This window comes from Tasmannia lanceolata, unplaced genomic scaffold (genome assembly GCF_043159265.1).
Source record: "Tasmannia lanceolata isolate RefF3 unplaced genomic scaffold, GAP_Taslan_0.1 ptg000008l, whole genome shotgun sequence".
In the NCBI taxonomy this organism is placed as follows: Eukaryota; Viridiplantae; Streptophyta; class Magnoliopsida; order Canellales; family Winteraceae; genus Tasmannia; species Tasmannia lanceolata.
In genome coordinates this window covers 23,358,566-23,373,646 of record NW_027518685.1, presented here as the reverse complement: position 1 = coordinate 23,373,646, position 15,081 = coordinate 23,358,566, and the positions used below count along the sequence as shown (strand labels likewise).

Below are 15,081 nucleotides of genomic sequence, written 5' to 3'. Positions count from 1 at the left end.
GATAATCCAAACCATTCATTTAGCGGTCCTCATCCATGACACAATAAACTTCTCAAGAAGATGATCCAAATTCTCTGATCCATCTGGTATAAAATGGACAGTTCAAAAAAGTTATAATACAGCATGTGATCACTGCAACATTTGAATCCAAATGCTATTGGCTTATCTTCCACATCAGAACAGTAAAATTTGAATCAAGGGTATTAGAAATCAAATAATCTTAGGCCCTATTTGGATTGTAAGAAAAAAAATTCTTAGATTTTTTTTCTTTCCACAATTTAGAGGAAAATGTTAAAATTATGGTTAATTTACGGGGATACAGTATTATCATAAATTGAACGCCCCTCTATGCAAAAATGAATATGGTTGGTTCAAGTTATGTTTTTTCATATGTTAAAAAAAGTAGAATATTTTAATAATATTTTTCCATTTAAAACATTTCCAGAAAATTCCTGCAATCCAAACAGGGCTTAGTTTACCTTGCACATTGGCGGCCCAGTGCACGAGGCTCCTGCAGGGTCTGGCAGGCCTAGATGTACGCAGCCTTAGCCCTACCTTACAAAGAGGCTGTTTCCGTGACTCGAACATGACCACCAGGTCACAATGGAGCAACCTTGCACATTGGAACAACAAAAAATAATCTAAGGGAAAACCAATGCAGGGTGGAATAGATTACTTGGAATATTATAACCCATAATAGCTTATCTCTTCCCAGCTACCCCATCAGAACGGACTTTATGGGCATGTTTGGGTGTATGGATTTAAGTTTCACGAAAAAGCTTTCTTGAAAAATGCGTTTTACAGGGATTTCTTATAGGGTTAAAATTTTCTCCGAAAAAATATAGAAAACAAAACACCTGTCTTGTGGAACACCCTTATTTATCATCCAGATTGTGTGTGAGTAAAATTCAAAAAATCCTAACATAAAGGAAAAATCCTAAAATACCCCTTATTTTATAGGAAATGACCAAAATGCCCCGATCTTATAGTAAACAACCAAAACAACGTTGTCTAATCAATAAAGATAAAGAGGGCTGCTAACAAAACGGGAATCCCGTTTGGAAAAAACGACGAGAGCCTCTCTCTTGACACCTGCGCAAGATGACAAAAAATGGGGCACAAATCCCCACCAAAGCCAAAAATCAATTTGAAATTGACCAAATCATCGGTCAATTTCACCTATTCTTTATTTTCTAAATGGGTCCCCTTTTAGAAGCGTTTTTCTAAAAATAATTAAGGCCACGTTTGGATACCTCGTGTTTTAGTATTTGGAATTGGATTTGAGTTTTGGATACAAAATAGATCAATCATCCTCATGCTCATGTTGTACGGGAGGGACGTCAAGGAATAGCGAGAGTGAAGGTAATTGCCACAAATATTGATTTCCAAATAATGTCTTGCAGAACAGATTTTTTTCACTGTTGTAGCTGGTTTGGAAATTTAAGGATTTGGCCCAGATCCAAATCTCAACTGCAAAATGTAAGAAATCCAAATCTAATTCTTGTCGGTATCCAAACGTGGCCTAAGTGCATTGTGGGTGCATATCTGTGCCTGACTTTCTAACCACACGATACTAATCTTTCCATTGCCTGTAAAACAAACCAACAGGTGCGTTTGGTAGCAATTCTCATTCTGTTTCTTGATTTTGATTTTGATTCTTGATTCTATTTTTATTTTGATACTGATTCTAAAGAATCAGAATCATGTTTGGTAACTGACAAAAAAAATGAACTTTTTTTTTGTTTTTGAAACATAAACGTGTTTGGTAATGATTTTCTTTCGTTCCTTGATTTTGTAATTCTAACTAGCATTTTTACATCTTTTTTTGGTTTAGAGAAGTTGTGTTTGGAATTAAGAAAAAAAAAGGCCTTAGCTAATTGTTTGGTATTTGGCAGCCCACAACATAGTTTTCAAAGCTGAAGGGACATTTTCTATGAGATGGTTGTGAGTAGCATGACAGAGATGTAGCAGATACATTTTAACACCATTTTGAGGACTATGGGTGCCTCTGCTTGTCCAAGTTGTAGATAAGAACTAGCTGGCCACAGGCAGATGGAGTGTTCAACACAGCTTTTCATGAAGTCCGCTTTCAGCTAGTCACCTATGCATAGTCTTACACTACTTTTCTACACAGCAACTTGGGAATTGATTAACAAGCTTTATATTGATTCAAATCACGTTCCAGATCAAAATTTATTCCAATTGCCTATGGTCCAAAATGAAGGAAAGTCAGGCAATTTAATTGTCTTTTCATTTTTTTGACTTTTGTCAGCAGAGACTATCCAAAATTTTCTTTGATGGATTTACTCAAAGAAAATTTTGGATAGTCTCTGATGACAAAAGTCACCAAAATGAAGGAAAGTCGTCCATTAACAAGCTTTATATTGATTCAAAACACATGATGTGCAACTCATAAAACAATGCATATAGCAAGATAATGGGTTGTAAATGCATTGAAACAAAACAACTGCAAATCAATGAAATGGAGAGAGAGAGAGAGAGAGAGAGAGAGAGAGAGAGAGAGAGAGAGAGAGTAAAATGGAAGGTTCAGGGTCGCTGTGCTACTAGTTGGCTCCTTGGAGAGGGGGTTAGCTCTTTGGAAAATAGTGTGGAGAAGACAATGGTAGTTGGAGAAGAAAGTTGGGAGAAAGAGTTAACGTAGAGGTCGAGAGATGTGCTTGATAGAATAAAACGAGTTGTAGAGGTCGTGCACTCGTGCCCGATAAAACGTTCCACCAATTTTGTTTCGTTTCGTTTCCTCCAAGAAACGTCAAATATCTGCTCCAAATTTTTCCATTTTCGATCCGAATAAAAAGCAAAAAAAAAAAAAACGGTTACTCAAAATCCATCCAAACACGTTTTTATATTTTTTCTATTTCGGAAATCGGAAAAAAAAACCACCAAAAATTCTTTTAAAAAACGATGCCAAACACAGTTTTAATTTTATTTTTTTATTGTATGGTATGAAAAACCAAAAACTTAAAGCTTCTCTTGTCCTGCGGTAGGGATCTCCAAATGCTGAACTTCACTGAAAGGTTAGAGAAGACATGAGGGTGAGTTGAGACCCGAGAGAGATACCGAAAAAAAATACTAAAAATAGGAACAATTCAAACAAAAAAAAATACTTATGGCTTATTTTTACTAAAAGACACTATAATTAAAGTTACAAAAAATTACAAGGCATTTTCGTAAAATAGTATAATAAAATCGGATTCCTGACTGTCCCAATTTTTTGTTAGTTATCTAGATCCGATCGGGAATAATTTCGTACCCTATGACATGATCACTAAATGTGTCCATTGATCCTTGTAATGTGTCTAGGTTCGGATTCAGATGGTCCACCGACCGTCTAGGTCCATTGACACCCCTACCTGTAACTAACAAAAGAGTAAAAGATATGTTCCACAGCCATCTTTGAAGTTTGCATGTGATGAGCTTCGTGACCTAGCTGGGTTCGCATAATGTGACGTGAATTTAAAACTAGCAGAACTACCGTGATGTTGAGATCTTCGCCGTGCATCGTTTTCTAATGACTTTGACTTTCAACGCCACAAATATTTTCACTATACTTTTCTGTCAAATGGGATCCAGTACAAAAGTGAGGAAGATTGACCTACTCCATGATTATCGAAGGGTGATGATATTTTCACCCCTGCAGTACTTGCACACCCCCCTAATAACGTGATTTGACATAAGTTGCCCACTTTTCATGTCAAGTCAGGCTAAAAGGGGGTGTGCACGTAATGCAGGGAGGTGAAATATCAGCTTCCTTATCGAAATGGGATCCACGCCCCCATTTCCTTACCTTGGCCACCCCCCTGTAGTGTAAAGAAAATAGTCATAAATGTGAAACAACCGGTTACTCCAAAAGCTTAAGCTGTTGGAGAAGGCGTTATCTAATCTTTTATACTTTTAACACTCTTCCTCCAGTGTGACCCCTCTTTTTTAGGGTTGGCCGGTATCTCCATCAGCTTAAGCTTTTGGAGTAATTAAGCTTTTGGAGTAATTGGTTGTTTCACATGGTATCTGAGCAAAAGTTCAAACTTCCTTGATGTCGAAAATCCACATGCAATTGTGAACCCAAAAGTGGGGCCACATGTGCCACCTGTTGGCCAACCTAAAGAAAGAGGGGTCACACGTGATGGGAAGTGTTGAAGTATAAAAGAATAAATAACGCGTTCTCCAACAGATTAAGCTTTTGGAGTTAATGGTCGTTTCATAATAAATGCACAAGCGGTGGTATAATCTTTTATGGTTTGTTTGCATGAACCGGTTGGCCATGGACATCATCAATCACAGATTGAGTGGCGTTCTCTGACTCAAACTGAGCAAACCCAAAACAATTTCTGCTTCCAGGTCAGGCTGTATTATAATTTCAAAGTTTTACTTTGGTCGTTTTCTTTTCTGTATTCTTTTCCCACAGTCAATCAAGATTGTTAAAGTATAAAAGATCAAATAATGCCTTATCCAGCAGCTTAAGCTTTTTGAATACTTGAACATGGTATCAGAGCAAATGCCTGGGTTCAAACCTCCTTGATAGCAAAATCCACATGCAATGGCCAAACCCAAAAGTGGGGCCACATGTGCCACGTGTAGGCCAACCCAAAGAAAGAGGGCCACACGTGAGGGGGAGTGTTAAAGTATAAAAGATTAAATAACGCCTTTTGCAACAGCTTAAGCTTTTGGAGTAACTGGTTGTTTGACAAGGATTATTGACTTGCCCCATTTATGGCTTAAATTTTAGCATTTAAGCATAAATAATTGAATCACACCAACCCTAAGGGCTTAATCTTTTAGAGTAATTGGTTATTCCACATGATCTCAGAGCTATTGCCTCGCGGCATGTCTTAAAAATCCATGCGTATGGCTAACCCGAAAAAGAGAGGCCACACGTGTGGGGGAGTGCTGAAGCATAAAGGATTTGGTTAAATAACACCAACTCTAATGCCTTAAGCTTTTGGAGTAATTGGTTGTTTCATATATAGTTTCATCAATTAGAAGACAATACAGGAGGGATGAGAGAAAATGCTCTGATTTCGAGGGGTATCTTGTTTGGCCGGGAGGGGAACATGACTGATGAGCTCGTGGAAGTTGGAAGTGAGCCAACCAAACCAAAAGGCAAAGTTTATGCGAGATGGGCTACAGAGACGGAGATGTAAGGGGAGAGGAAACTACTTTTAATGGTTTTTAATGACGTTTTAGAAAAGTACAGTAAAACCCTCAACCGACTCATCTGGATGCTCAAATTAAAAAGTCAACACCGACTTAGCAAAATTTAATTCATCTTTTTACTAGAACTTTTGTTATAGTATAAAAGAAATTTATCAACTTTAGTCCTATTCCGAGTGTGATGCAAGTAGTCAACAGGGAGGAGACAAGCCTTGGAATCTCCTCGTATTTACCTCGTAGAATAGTTGTAAGTAGTGTTTGGTTGTGAAGTGTCATTGCAGAGAGAGAGAGAGAGAGAGAGAGAGAGAGTAAACATCAATCTCAAGAAAATCCAGGCAAAAATTCACATTTGTGAATTTGCTTGCATTTTGTTGGGAGTTTGCTGGTATGACATCTCACCAAACAAGGGGACCACCAGATTTCATTCCTCTAATGGCACCCAAACAGAGGTTTTTGATGACATGGCACCCAAAACGTGAAGTAAAACTCCTACAAAAGCCCGGCTTTTGTGCAACGAAACAGAGTGTAGATGTTCTATAACACGACACAGAATAATTTTTCAGGTTCTATTGACTACTGATGTAATTGTTGGAAAGTTGCATTATTTCCTAGTGTTGGTGGGAAGGCAGAAACCTTAAAAAAGGAAAGAGTTGTTTCTTTAGCTTTTAGAAACACCTAGGCATAGAGAGAGTTTCTCTTCTGGTAGGTGTGGTGCGGCAGGAGTGGAGGTGAGAACCCTTTTGTGTGTGTTGGATGCACAAGGGCTGCAAAGTGGGAGAGAGAGAAGGAGAAAGAATGAAAAAAGAGAGAGAGAGAAGACAAAGAAGAGAGAGAAAGAAGATTTGTTTCTTTTTCTTCTTGGGTTCTTCTTCTCTTGGTTTTTCTTTCGGGTTACTCTCTTGTACGGTCTTGCTTCCCTTGAGACGCAAGAAAAGGACAGCGGATTTGTGGGATTGGATTTAATCCATTGTAATTCTTGTATATTGTATTCTCATAGTAGAAGATCATGTTTCTTGTCTCTGTATGTAGGCTTGGCCGAACCACATAAGATATTGGTGTGGCTTATTTCATTGTTTTATTTTCCCCGTTTAATTTGTGCACAATCTGATCGGAATTTGTCCTGCAGGTTTTCTCAACAGTAATTTCATTGGCCTAGAAGAAAGGTACGACATTTCTAATCATTCTTTTATTGCATTACCTACTTGTTTGTTTGTGCATTTATTATACATTATCATCATATCTTGAGACCTTATCTTCCATAAAGTAGAATATTTGCCTTTATCACATCATACAGCAACCATGGGATAAGATAGAAATGTCATTTTCTAATTACTTTCTACTCATCTCCAATATAGAAAATTGACATCATTCGAAATAAAATATAGGTAAATATCTTATCCCATTATCCTCTTTCCTGTTTAGTTCATACACTGTAGTCCCACTCTTGATTTTTTCTTCTCAAAGAAATACGTAACGATTTGTCTTATACAGACATGATTGATATTTTTGTTATCGTCTGGGATTAGAGATAACCGGTTTGTCTTGTTGTAAGGACAAGAGATTGGCTGTGAAAATGACCCTTCTCTTCCCTCTCCATTTGGCACAACGCTTACAATTTTTGCTCTGGGGCGGTTTGATGTCTACTTATTAGACTATGGTGGCTCTATGATACACTCGATAAACTTCATAATTCTTCTATTTGACCTTAACTCTAACTTATTATATGCCAAAGAGAATAAAAATAGTTTTCAGTGATCACTAGTTTCCTTTATTATCCAGTGATCACTGAAAAAACCCATGGTACATTTTTGGAGCAATTGCTTTAGTTCCAATGAGCCCCAATTTCAATGTCAATGGATAGAAAATCCAACCATCACGATTCAATCATCTGTCTGCAGTCTACCGATTGGACCGCTTAGGATATTGAAATGATCAAATCTTTGTAGTATTTCACCATGCCTTTGACAAAAGGATGTTTAGACTGTTTAGTTAACATGGGACACCATTTCTAGCCATTTATTTTCCTCTCTCTCTCTCTCTCTCTCTCTCTCTCTCTCTCTCTCTCTCCACACTTGACCACCATCTCATCCACCCAGAAATCAGCTCCTTAGATTCTTGGAACCAAACATAAGTAGGAGTTGGAAAATCCCAATCTCCATTCCTTTCCCTTTTCAGGCCGGCCAGTCCTTTCCCTTTCTAATAATTTTCCGGGCAACCAAACGGGACCCCATAAGTCACTCTTACAACTTCACAAAAAAGTAGGTGAAAATCAATCAAACAAGACAGAAAAATATTAATAAAAATATAAACTGACTCCTATAGTGTAGAGTGGCTTCCATTAGCTATTAGGTGGGATCCACTTGGTCTGGCTCATAATTGGCTGATGAGTGGGGCCCTTCATTGATCAATTGGGGTTCCAATAATGTGAGACCAAGGGATACGTTTCCAATGAGCAATGTGGGGGAAACAATACTACTTGCTTGGAGACACAGTGCAGAAAAATTATTCTTAGGATAGAACGATAGTGTTGTCTCTCTGGCTAGGCAGAAAACAAACGATAGCTATTCTTCTTGGGCCCACCCTCGTGTTTCACAATTTGGCATTTGGTGCGACCCATAAGGTGTGACATCATTAAGAGCATGGGTCTCCCATACCTCCGTCGGCACGTGTCACATCGATGATCGACCCCTGTGCAGTCCCATGCAAGCACGTGACGATTTAAACTCGTAAATGGCGAAATGTTGGCCCCACACCCATAACCAAGCCAGAAACCACGTGACCCATCAAAAAAACAAGCCAGAAACCACGTGATACTGCTTAATTAGGCACCTTCTCCGCCCGCCCTCACGTAAGCACGTTGCCTCCTAAATTTCGAAAATTTTAGACCGCCTCCAGGCATAGATTCATAGAAATAAAATATTGGGAAGCAGACGTTGACCCACGATTGCACACTAAATCATGATCAGCTCGAATAATTTTAACCGTCCGATGGAAGGACTCATTTATCAAATGATCATAGCAATTAATAAAGAGGAATGATAGAATGAAGGGCGTCCTTATTGGTTTATTTATGCAAAATGCATTTATGGTGGGGCCGAAAAAAGTGGAATAGGGCCGAAAAAAGTGGAAACCACATTAACTTTGCATAAATCAACAATAAAGGGGCTCTTGAACCTGATTTTTGCATGGACGCCCTTCATTCTATCATTCCCTCAGAAAGGTACATAGAGTCAAAAGTCTACTACTTTTTATCATGGGAAGTGCCTGAAAAAATTGATCGTGATCCATAACAAAAGCAACCGCTTGCTTTTATGGGTGTCTACCCTAACGGTCCGATCTATTGGAACTATTCAAGTATTAATTGTTGGAAAATTTTAAATATTTTAAATAGAAAAGTCATAGATGCTTTTGCTTTATGTTTAAAATTTGGAGAGAAGATTCAAATTAAAATTTTCCCCTCTTTCTTTGAAAGCTAGAATCAATTGCTTGAATGGGGACTTGAACCCAAAACCTTGGAGAATGTGTCTATGAAGTGAGCTCTCAACTACAAGCAAAATTAAATAGTCCCACATGAGAACTTGTGAGAAATTTTCTCATCCATATAAGATGGAGAGTTGGAGAAAGGCTTGAGCCTTCAAGGGGCTTTAGAATTTGTTGGATCTTGGGCTTTTAGAAGAGCACAAGCCTTTGTGTAAAAAACACGTGCGCACATGGTGTAATTTCCGCTCTGTTTCTGCTACTTTCTTCCTCCGTTCCGTTCCCATTTGCAAAAACAGTCAGTGAGTGCGTGTTGATCATGATAGGTTTTGAAGAACTTAGGTTAAAAAAAAAAACCAAAATAATGTGATTTTGGGCTGCTCTCCTCTTTTAAAGTGTCTAAATATTGTTCGACGATCTTACTATTTGTCAAAACATAACACTCATTACAAAAGCTCACTGCTTCAAATTTGCTATGGCATCGCTGAAAAGCACTGTGTATACTACAGTTGATCATGATAGGTTTTGAAGAACTTAGTTGAGCTGCATCAGGAAATGCAGTGGTGACTGGTCCATTTTAGAGGCATTTGAAAATTTTCAAGTAAATTTACTTCCAAGAAATTTACAGGTAAATTAAGCTCCAAGAAGGTAGAAATTTATAAAGACTGCTAAACTGAAGTAGTTTTACCTTCGCTTCCAAAATGGCTTATTTCGTTCGGGAATTTGAGATTCATTCGGGAAACAGTTTGAGATTCATTCTTGAATCATACAAAAAAATGGTTGCCGGGTTACCTGCAGGTATACGCGGCCTGCCCGGGTAAGGTACGGGTACGCCAAATGGCTACCCATAGAAGGTACGGGTACGCCAATTTACGAAAATGCATTTGATGTTTTCATGTAATTATGAGCGGTATTTTTATACATTTAAAATTCATACTAACGACAAAACAACAAAGTAAGAAGGAATTAGGACAATGTAAGATGGAATTAGGACACTCTGATGGTTGGACCGATTGGAAGTCGAACATGACTCGGACTTAGAAACTAAGAACCAAATAACACTTCAAAGTGGATGTAACAATAAAGAATGCTAACAGATCGAGACAAGGCATAGGTGAATCTAATCAAAAATGAATCCATTGACACCCTTACAAAACTTTACTTTTTTGCATTTTCTAATTTGATTGTAAATTTAATATTCAGTAAAAACACTTAGAAAACCCCCTAATTTAATAATGAGAAACTCCATTTGAAACCTAGGTTTTGATTATGACAATACCTTCTCAACCCTTTTCGATAATTAAACCATTTTTCATGTAAAAGCTCCCTTGTTTTTTCTTTCTAATGACGACTTTCCATTGATTCTTGTCAACCAAACACAGAATTTTCGAGAATTTGATGGTACCCAATAAAAGCAATATGAAGTTTCTAGCTCATGAGAAATATATTGAGAATAGCAAGATAAGTTGGTGGCAGTACCCATTTTCCCCTTAACATTAAGAAAAGCATAAGCTTTCAAATGAACCTTATCTTGATCTACTCCAAATGGTATAGTATACATTAATCATCATTTCTTGCCTTCAATTTTAGATCTCATCCGTCCAACGAAAACCAAGGGTAATTTTGGTAATTCAACAAACAATGTCAACTGATCCGATTCGAACTCCTTCCGTGCGCGTACGTAGACCCTCTCTAACATGGAAGCTCTTAGAAGGAGCTATCCACGTGGCAGATGACGTCATACTCACTGCCCAACCCGACACGTGTAAACCCCTACGCTCTCGTCTATACAAACTGAGCGCTGGACGGCATAGTGCAGTCACGTGCAAAATTACACGTGGCATAATTTCGATTGCCGTTAGTAACGCCGTCAATATCTACAAACGGCGAACAGACGATTATAAATCACAAACTGTAAAGAGCTTGTTCTGTGCGTCTCGCGGGTTTTCTCGATCCGATACGCGATGAAGGCGATACTCATAAGAAGCGTTTCGGCTACATCTTCAGCACTCGGTTCACCGAGAGGATTATTTTCCGATCAAGATTCCGGCACCGGAGTCTCGTTTCTCGGAAGAAACGCCTCGGCTTCTGCCAAATCAGCCTTGCATTTCGAGAACAGAGAGAAAAGGCAGGTTCCTACGATATTCCGGCGAGCTTTTTCCGAAACTGACCTTTTCCGATCAGGAATCGGTAGTTTCAACTCGTTTCGGAGCTTGAGCCAGAGCTTTTCCAGTATAACAGAGGAGGATGATCTAGTAAAACAGAGCCCCGATCTGCAAAGAGAATCAAAGGAGGATGGAGGATCGTTGAATCTGAAGGCCAAGGCCTTGGATCTCGGAATTTCAGATCGCGCTGCCGGAATTAGGCAGGAAAAAGAGGTTTTTACGGAGGAATTAGAGTTCTCAGATGGTGGAATGGGGAAAGGTAGGAAAATCGGTGGAGGAAAACGTGGGGGCAGTGACGGGAAAGGATCTTTTAACGGCGAGAGCGCAGATCAGAACAGGATCGGAGCTTATTACAAGGAGATGTTGAAGGCTAACCCTAGGAATCCTCTTCTTCTAAGGAACTACGGAAAGTTCTTGCACGAGGTAATTAATCTTTTCTCCCCTTTCCTTGTATTTGAATTCAATTGATTATGAAGAAGGTGAAAGAATCTATCCGGCTCAAATCTACTCCTCCTAACACCAGTTGAATTCTATCATTTTTCTATTCTATCATTTTTCTTTCATTCTATACTATCCAAGGTCATGTTCTCTGTTATATCTTTCTACCCAAGTTGTTTTTAGTTTGCCCCTACGTCTTTTAAACTCCATCAAATTTGCACTAGTCACTTCTCTCTTCACCATCCAAAGGCCTACGTTAGATATGCCCAAATCATCTTAAGCAGTGCTCTGTCATCTTCTCCTTAATTGGTCATGGTATGGTGTCACCTCCACCTTTTTACAGATGTTTTCATTTTTAATTTGATCTAACCTTGTGTGGCCAAACATCTATCTAAACATTCGCATCTCTGCTGCACTCATCTCACGTATTTTTCTTTTGTTGAATTCATTGTTTCTGTTGTGAATTTTTCACTTTATGTGAAGGTTGAGAGGGATTTGGAGAGAGCGGAAGAGTACTACGGAAGAGCGATTTTGGAAAGTCCTGGGGATGGAGAGCTTTTGTCTCTGTACGGGAAACTGATTTGGGAGGCAAAAAGGGACGAGGGAAGAGCCCAAGGTTACTTTGATCAGGCCATTAAAGCCTCTCCTGATGACTGGTAAGAGATTTGGATGTACTAAATTTCCCGCTGTTATTTTTTTTTCTTCAATTCGCAAAAATGAGAAACCTTTTTCTATAAAAGATGGTGGTTTTTATTTTTTGGGGTTTGAAAATTGAAGATTGAATCGCCTTACAAAGTAAAGTATATGAATATCTATGCATGCATGACTAGTGGAGATGAACGGTTTGGATGATTGAAAAGATGGGTACCACCATTAAACCCTGTTTATGTAATTCCAACTTTCCAAGGAGTATATAGGCACGTGCTATATAATAGCTTTTAACGAGAGACACGAATAGGAATTTATGTGCATTTTTTTTTTTTTCGTGAAATGATATCTGCACAACCATATTTTGATAATGACACTAACTCATCTTGTCTTATATTATTTAACAGTTCCGAAAAAGCTATCACAGTCCAATAAAAAAAAGAGAAGACAAGCTGATTTCGTTAAACTATTAAAATATAGTGGTGCCATTATCAGTATCCTTTATCCCCCAATTTTTTTATCACTATTCCATTTTTTTTTTCTGAAATGAATTGTGTTGGACTGTGGCTGATGCAGCTATGTGCTTGGATCATACGCTCATTTCCTATGGGATGCGGAAGAGAAGGAAGAAGATGATATAGAGATGGAATCGAAGCTCTCCCCTTTAGTGCAGGCCTTTTGACTCTCTCTCTCTCTCTACTGTGCTGTGAGCTAATTCACCCATGACTAACGATTTATCATTCTATTTATCTAATTAAGCAGAGGAGAGGCCCTGACAAGGTATTAATAATAAATCTAACTACTATATATAAAAGCAAAATGATGGGTTAAGTTCTTCCACCCTTTGCCGTTATTTTCGCTTGTGTCCCACTGCCATAATTCTAATTGTATCCCACATGTAAGGGTATTAATAATAAATAAGTTATAATGGCACGGTAACCCAATAACCAGGCGAAGTCGTTGTAAGTAAGTAAGATGTGCATGTTTGGTTTCTTGCACACTAGTTTCCTTCTTTTTCTAATGGTAATTTTCTTCTTCTATTTTGAGTAGAAACTAGATTCCAATAACATTGTATGTTTTTCTTCTGTTTCATTCGTTGTGAAACTACCAATTACTCCAAAGGCTTAAGCGGTTGGTAAAGCGTTATTTATTCTTTTATACTTTAACAGTGCCCCTCACATGTGGCCCGTCTTTCTTTGGCTCTGATACCAAATGTTAGGTATTATGAATGTTATTTTTTCGTGACTAGCGGTGTTAAGAAAAGTATTTATTTTCTGTTCTTTCGAGGTCAATGAATGGAGAGAATAGAATTAACTTGATCCACAAGAGACTTGCGAAGTAAGGTGCTACCTTTTTTATCCCTATTAGACAGTGGGTTTAGTGGGTTTATGCTTTGGTCATTCTGGAATGTCATACGGGGTGGCTCATGAGTTATATCACCTTCTTGTTAAAGTATAAAAGATCAAATAACGCCATCTCCAACAGCTTATGCTGTTCGAGTAATTGGTCGTTTCACATCGAATGGAAGGTCCAAAATGGGAAAATTAATGAGATCAAGGGGTGGCCAACTGGCCATATCAAGTTTAGGAGTGATCTTTCCAAAGGCAGAAGGGAGGGATGTAGAGGTCAAGATAGGGTTCTTGTTTAGCTAAAGACAGATGAAGGGTGTGATCATACTAGCACAAATGCACCGGATCCCATTGCTCCATGTGAAACAATCAATTATTCCAAAAGCTTAATCTTGTTATTTAATCTTTTATACTTCAGCACTCACCCTCACGTGTGGCCTCTTTTTTTAGTGTTAACTAAATGTGGCCCCTACATGTGGATATTTTAATATCAAGGAAACTAGAACCAAGCTCAGTTCTGATACCATGTGGTTTGGCCTATGCACCAAGTGCTTGGTAAGCTAATTAGTTTACGCCCCCACAATACATTGCTCTCTTCCTAATTATATGTGAACTTATGGGACTTAATCTTAATTGCCTTAAACACCTTAGTTAAAAGTCCTAAACCTAGATTATCTAAAACATACTAGATCTAATTCTATGCCATCAAAAAGGGGGGGGGGGGGGGGGGGGGGGGGGGGAGCACCAGTGCATGCAGATAATTCCCCAAGAAGAGGTCCACGGTTGTTCTTAGTGAAATGTCATCAAACCAGAATGGCAAACCCAAGGTGAGGCTAGTTCTACTTCTCCAATATCATTTTTTTAAAATGAAAGATAACTATATTCTGAGAATAAATAAGAGATTACATATTCAAATCAAAGGGGAGAGTGGACCCGTAGTAAAATGAGCCCCTCATTGCTCCCGATTTAGCTAGCCAATCCACTAGATCATTGACACTCCTAGGGACATGAACAAATGAAAGGAAACTAGCATTGATCTTTGAAGGGTGAGTATAACCAGTGTCCAGAACAAGGTAAACATCTGTCTAAGAGCCTAGTACGTGAAATCCTTCAATATTTTCAAAATATTTTGATTTTTTTTTTAATATAAAACTGAGTAAATGAAAGTCACTTCTTTTGTGGAATTGTATTTCCATTCAAAGGGCACTTGTGCTGGGTATCTTGTTATTCAAAATACACTTGCTGAGTTGCTGTAAAAAGGTACGTTCATGTTTCCTTCTTTGATCATTTGCATCTCCATAACTTGATCACTTATACCAAAGTAGTCTAAACAGAAGTTTGAATCCAGGCAGAGGGGTCGAACCTCCAAAGGTTTGGATGTCTAAACGACAGAGGCATAGTGGGATCTACCTTTACTTGATACAGTCAGTCCTCCTGGTATGCCGTAGATTGGATCACAAATAACCCACAAATCACATCAATTTGAAAAGGGCAGTGATAAATCGACTCCCCTAATGGATAAATCGACTCCCCATGTGTCTATCTCTCTCCTCCTCTTTCTCTCTCATGTGATATCTGTTCTCTTAAAAACATTATTGGCCACTTAATGGAGTCCACTGCCTATATGTATATTTTGGCCATTGATCTTTTAGGTCATGAATCCACCCAGATAGTGTTAGTCCCTTACCGAACAGAAATCACATGAGGAAGATAAAGGGCTACAAAAAAGCAAACGTGCATAAGCCTCCTTGAGAGTAATCCAAAACCAGAGAGAGACCTCGCCACTCCAGAGAAGAAAAAGAAAAGTAGTGGCAGTGTTTCAACAGATTGCCCCC

At 38.5% G+C, this 15,081-nt stretch overlaps 1 protein-coding gene across 1 annotated transcript; it reads left to right on the top strand.

Moving 5' to 3' along the window:
* Positions 1–10,558: 10,558 nt before the first annotated feature.
* LOC143884866 (uncharacterized) lies at positions 10,559–12,937 on the top strand. The gene is made up of 3 exons (XM_077388696.1): positions 10,559–11,234; positions 11,733–11,905; positions 12,474–12,937. Exons 1-3 carry the CDS (start codon positions 10,611–10,613, stop codon positions 12,577–12,579), a joined length of 903 nt encoding a protein of 300 aa, XP_077244811.1. The 5' UTR covers positions 10,559–10,610; the 3' UTR covers positions 12,580–12,937.
* Positions 12,938–15,081: the final 2,144 nt, after the last annotated feature.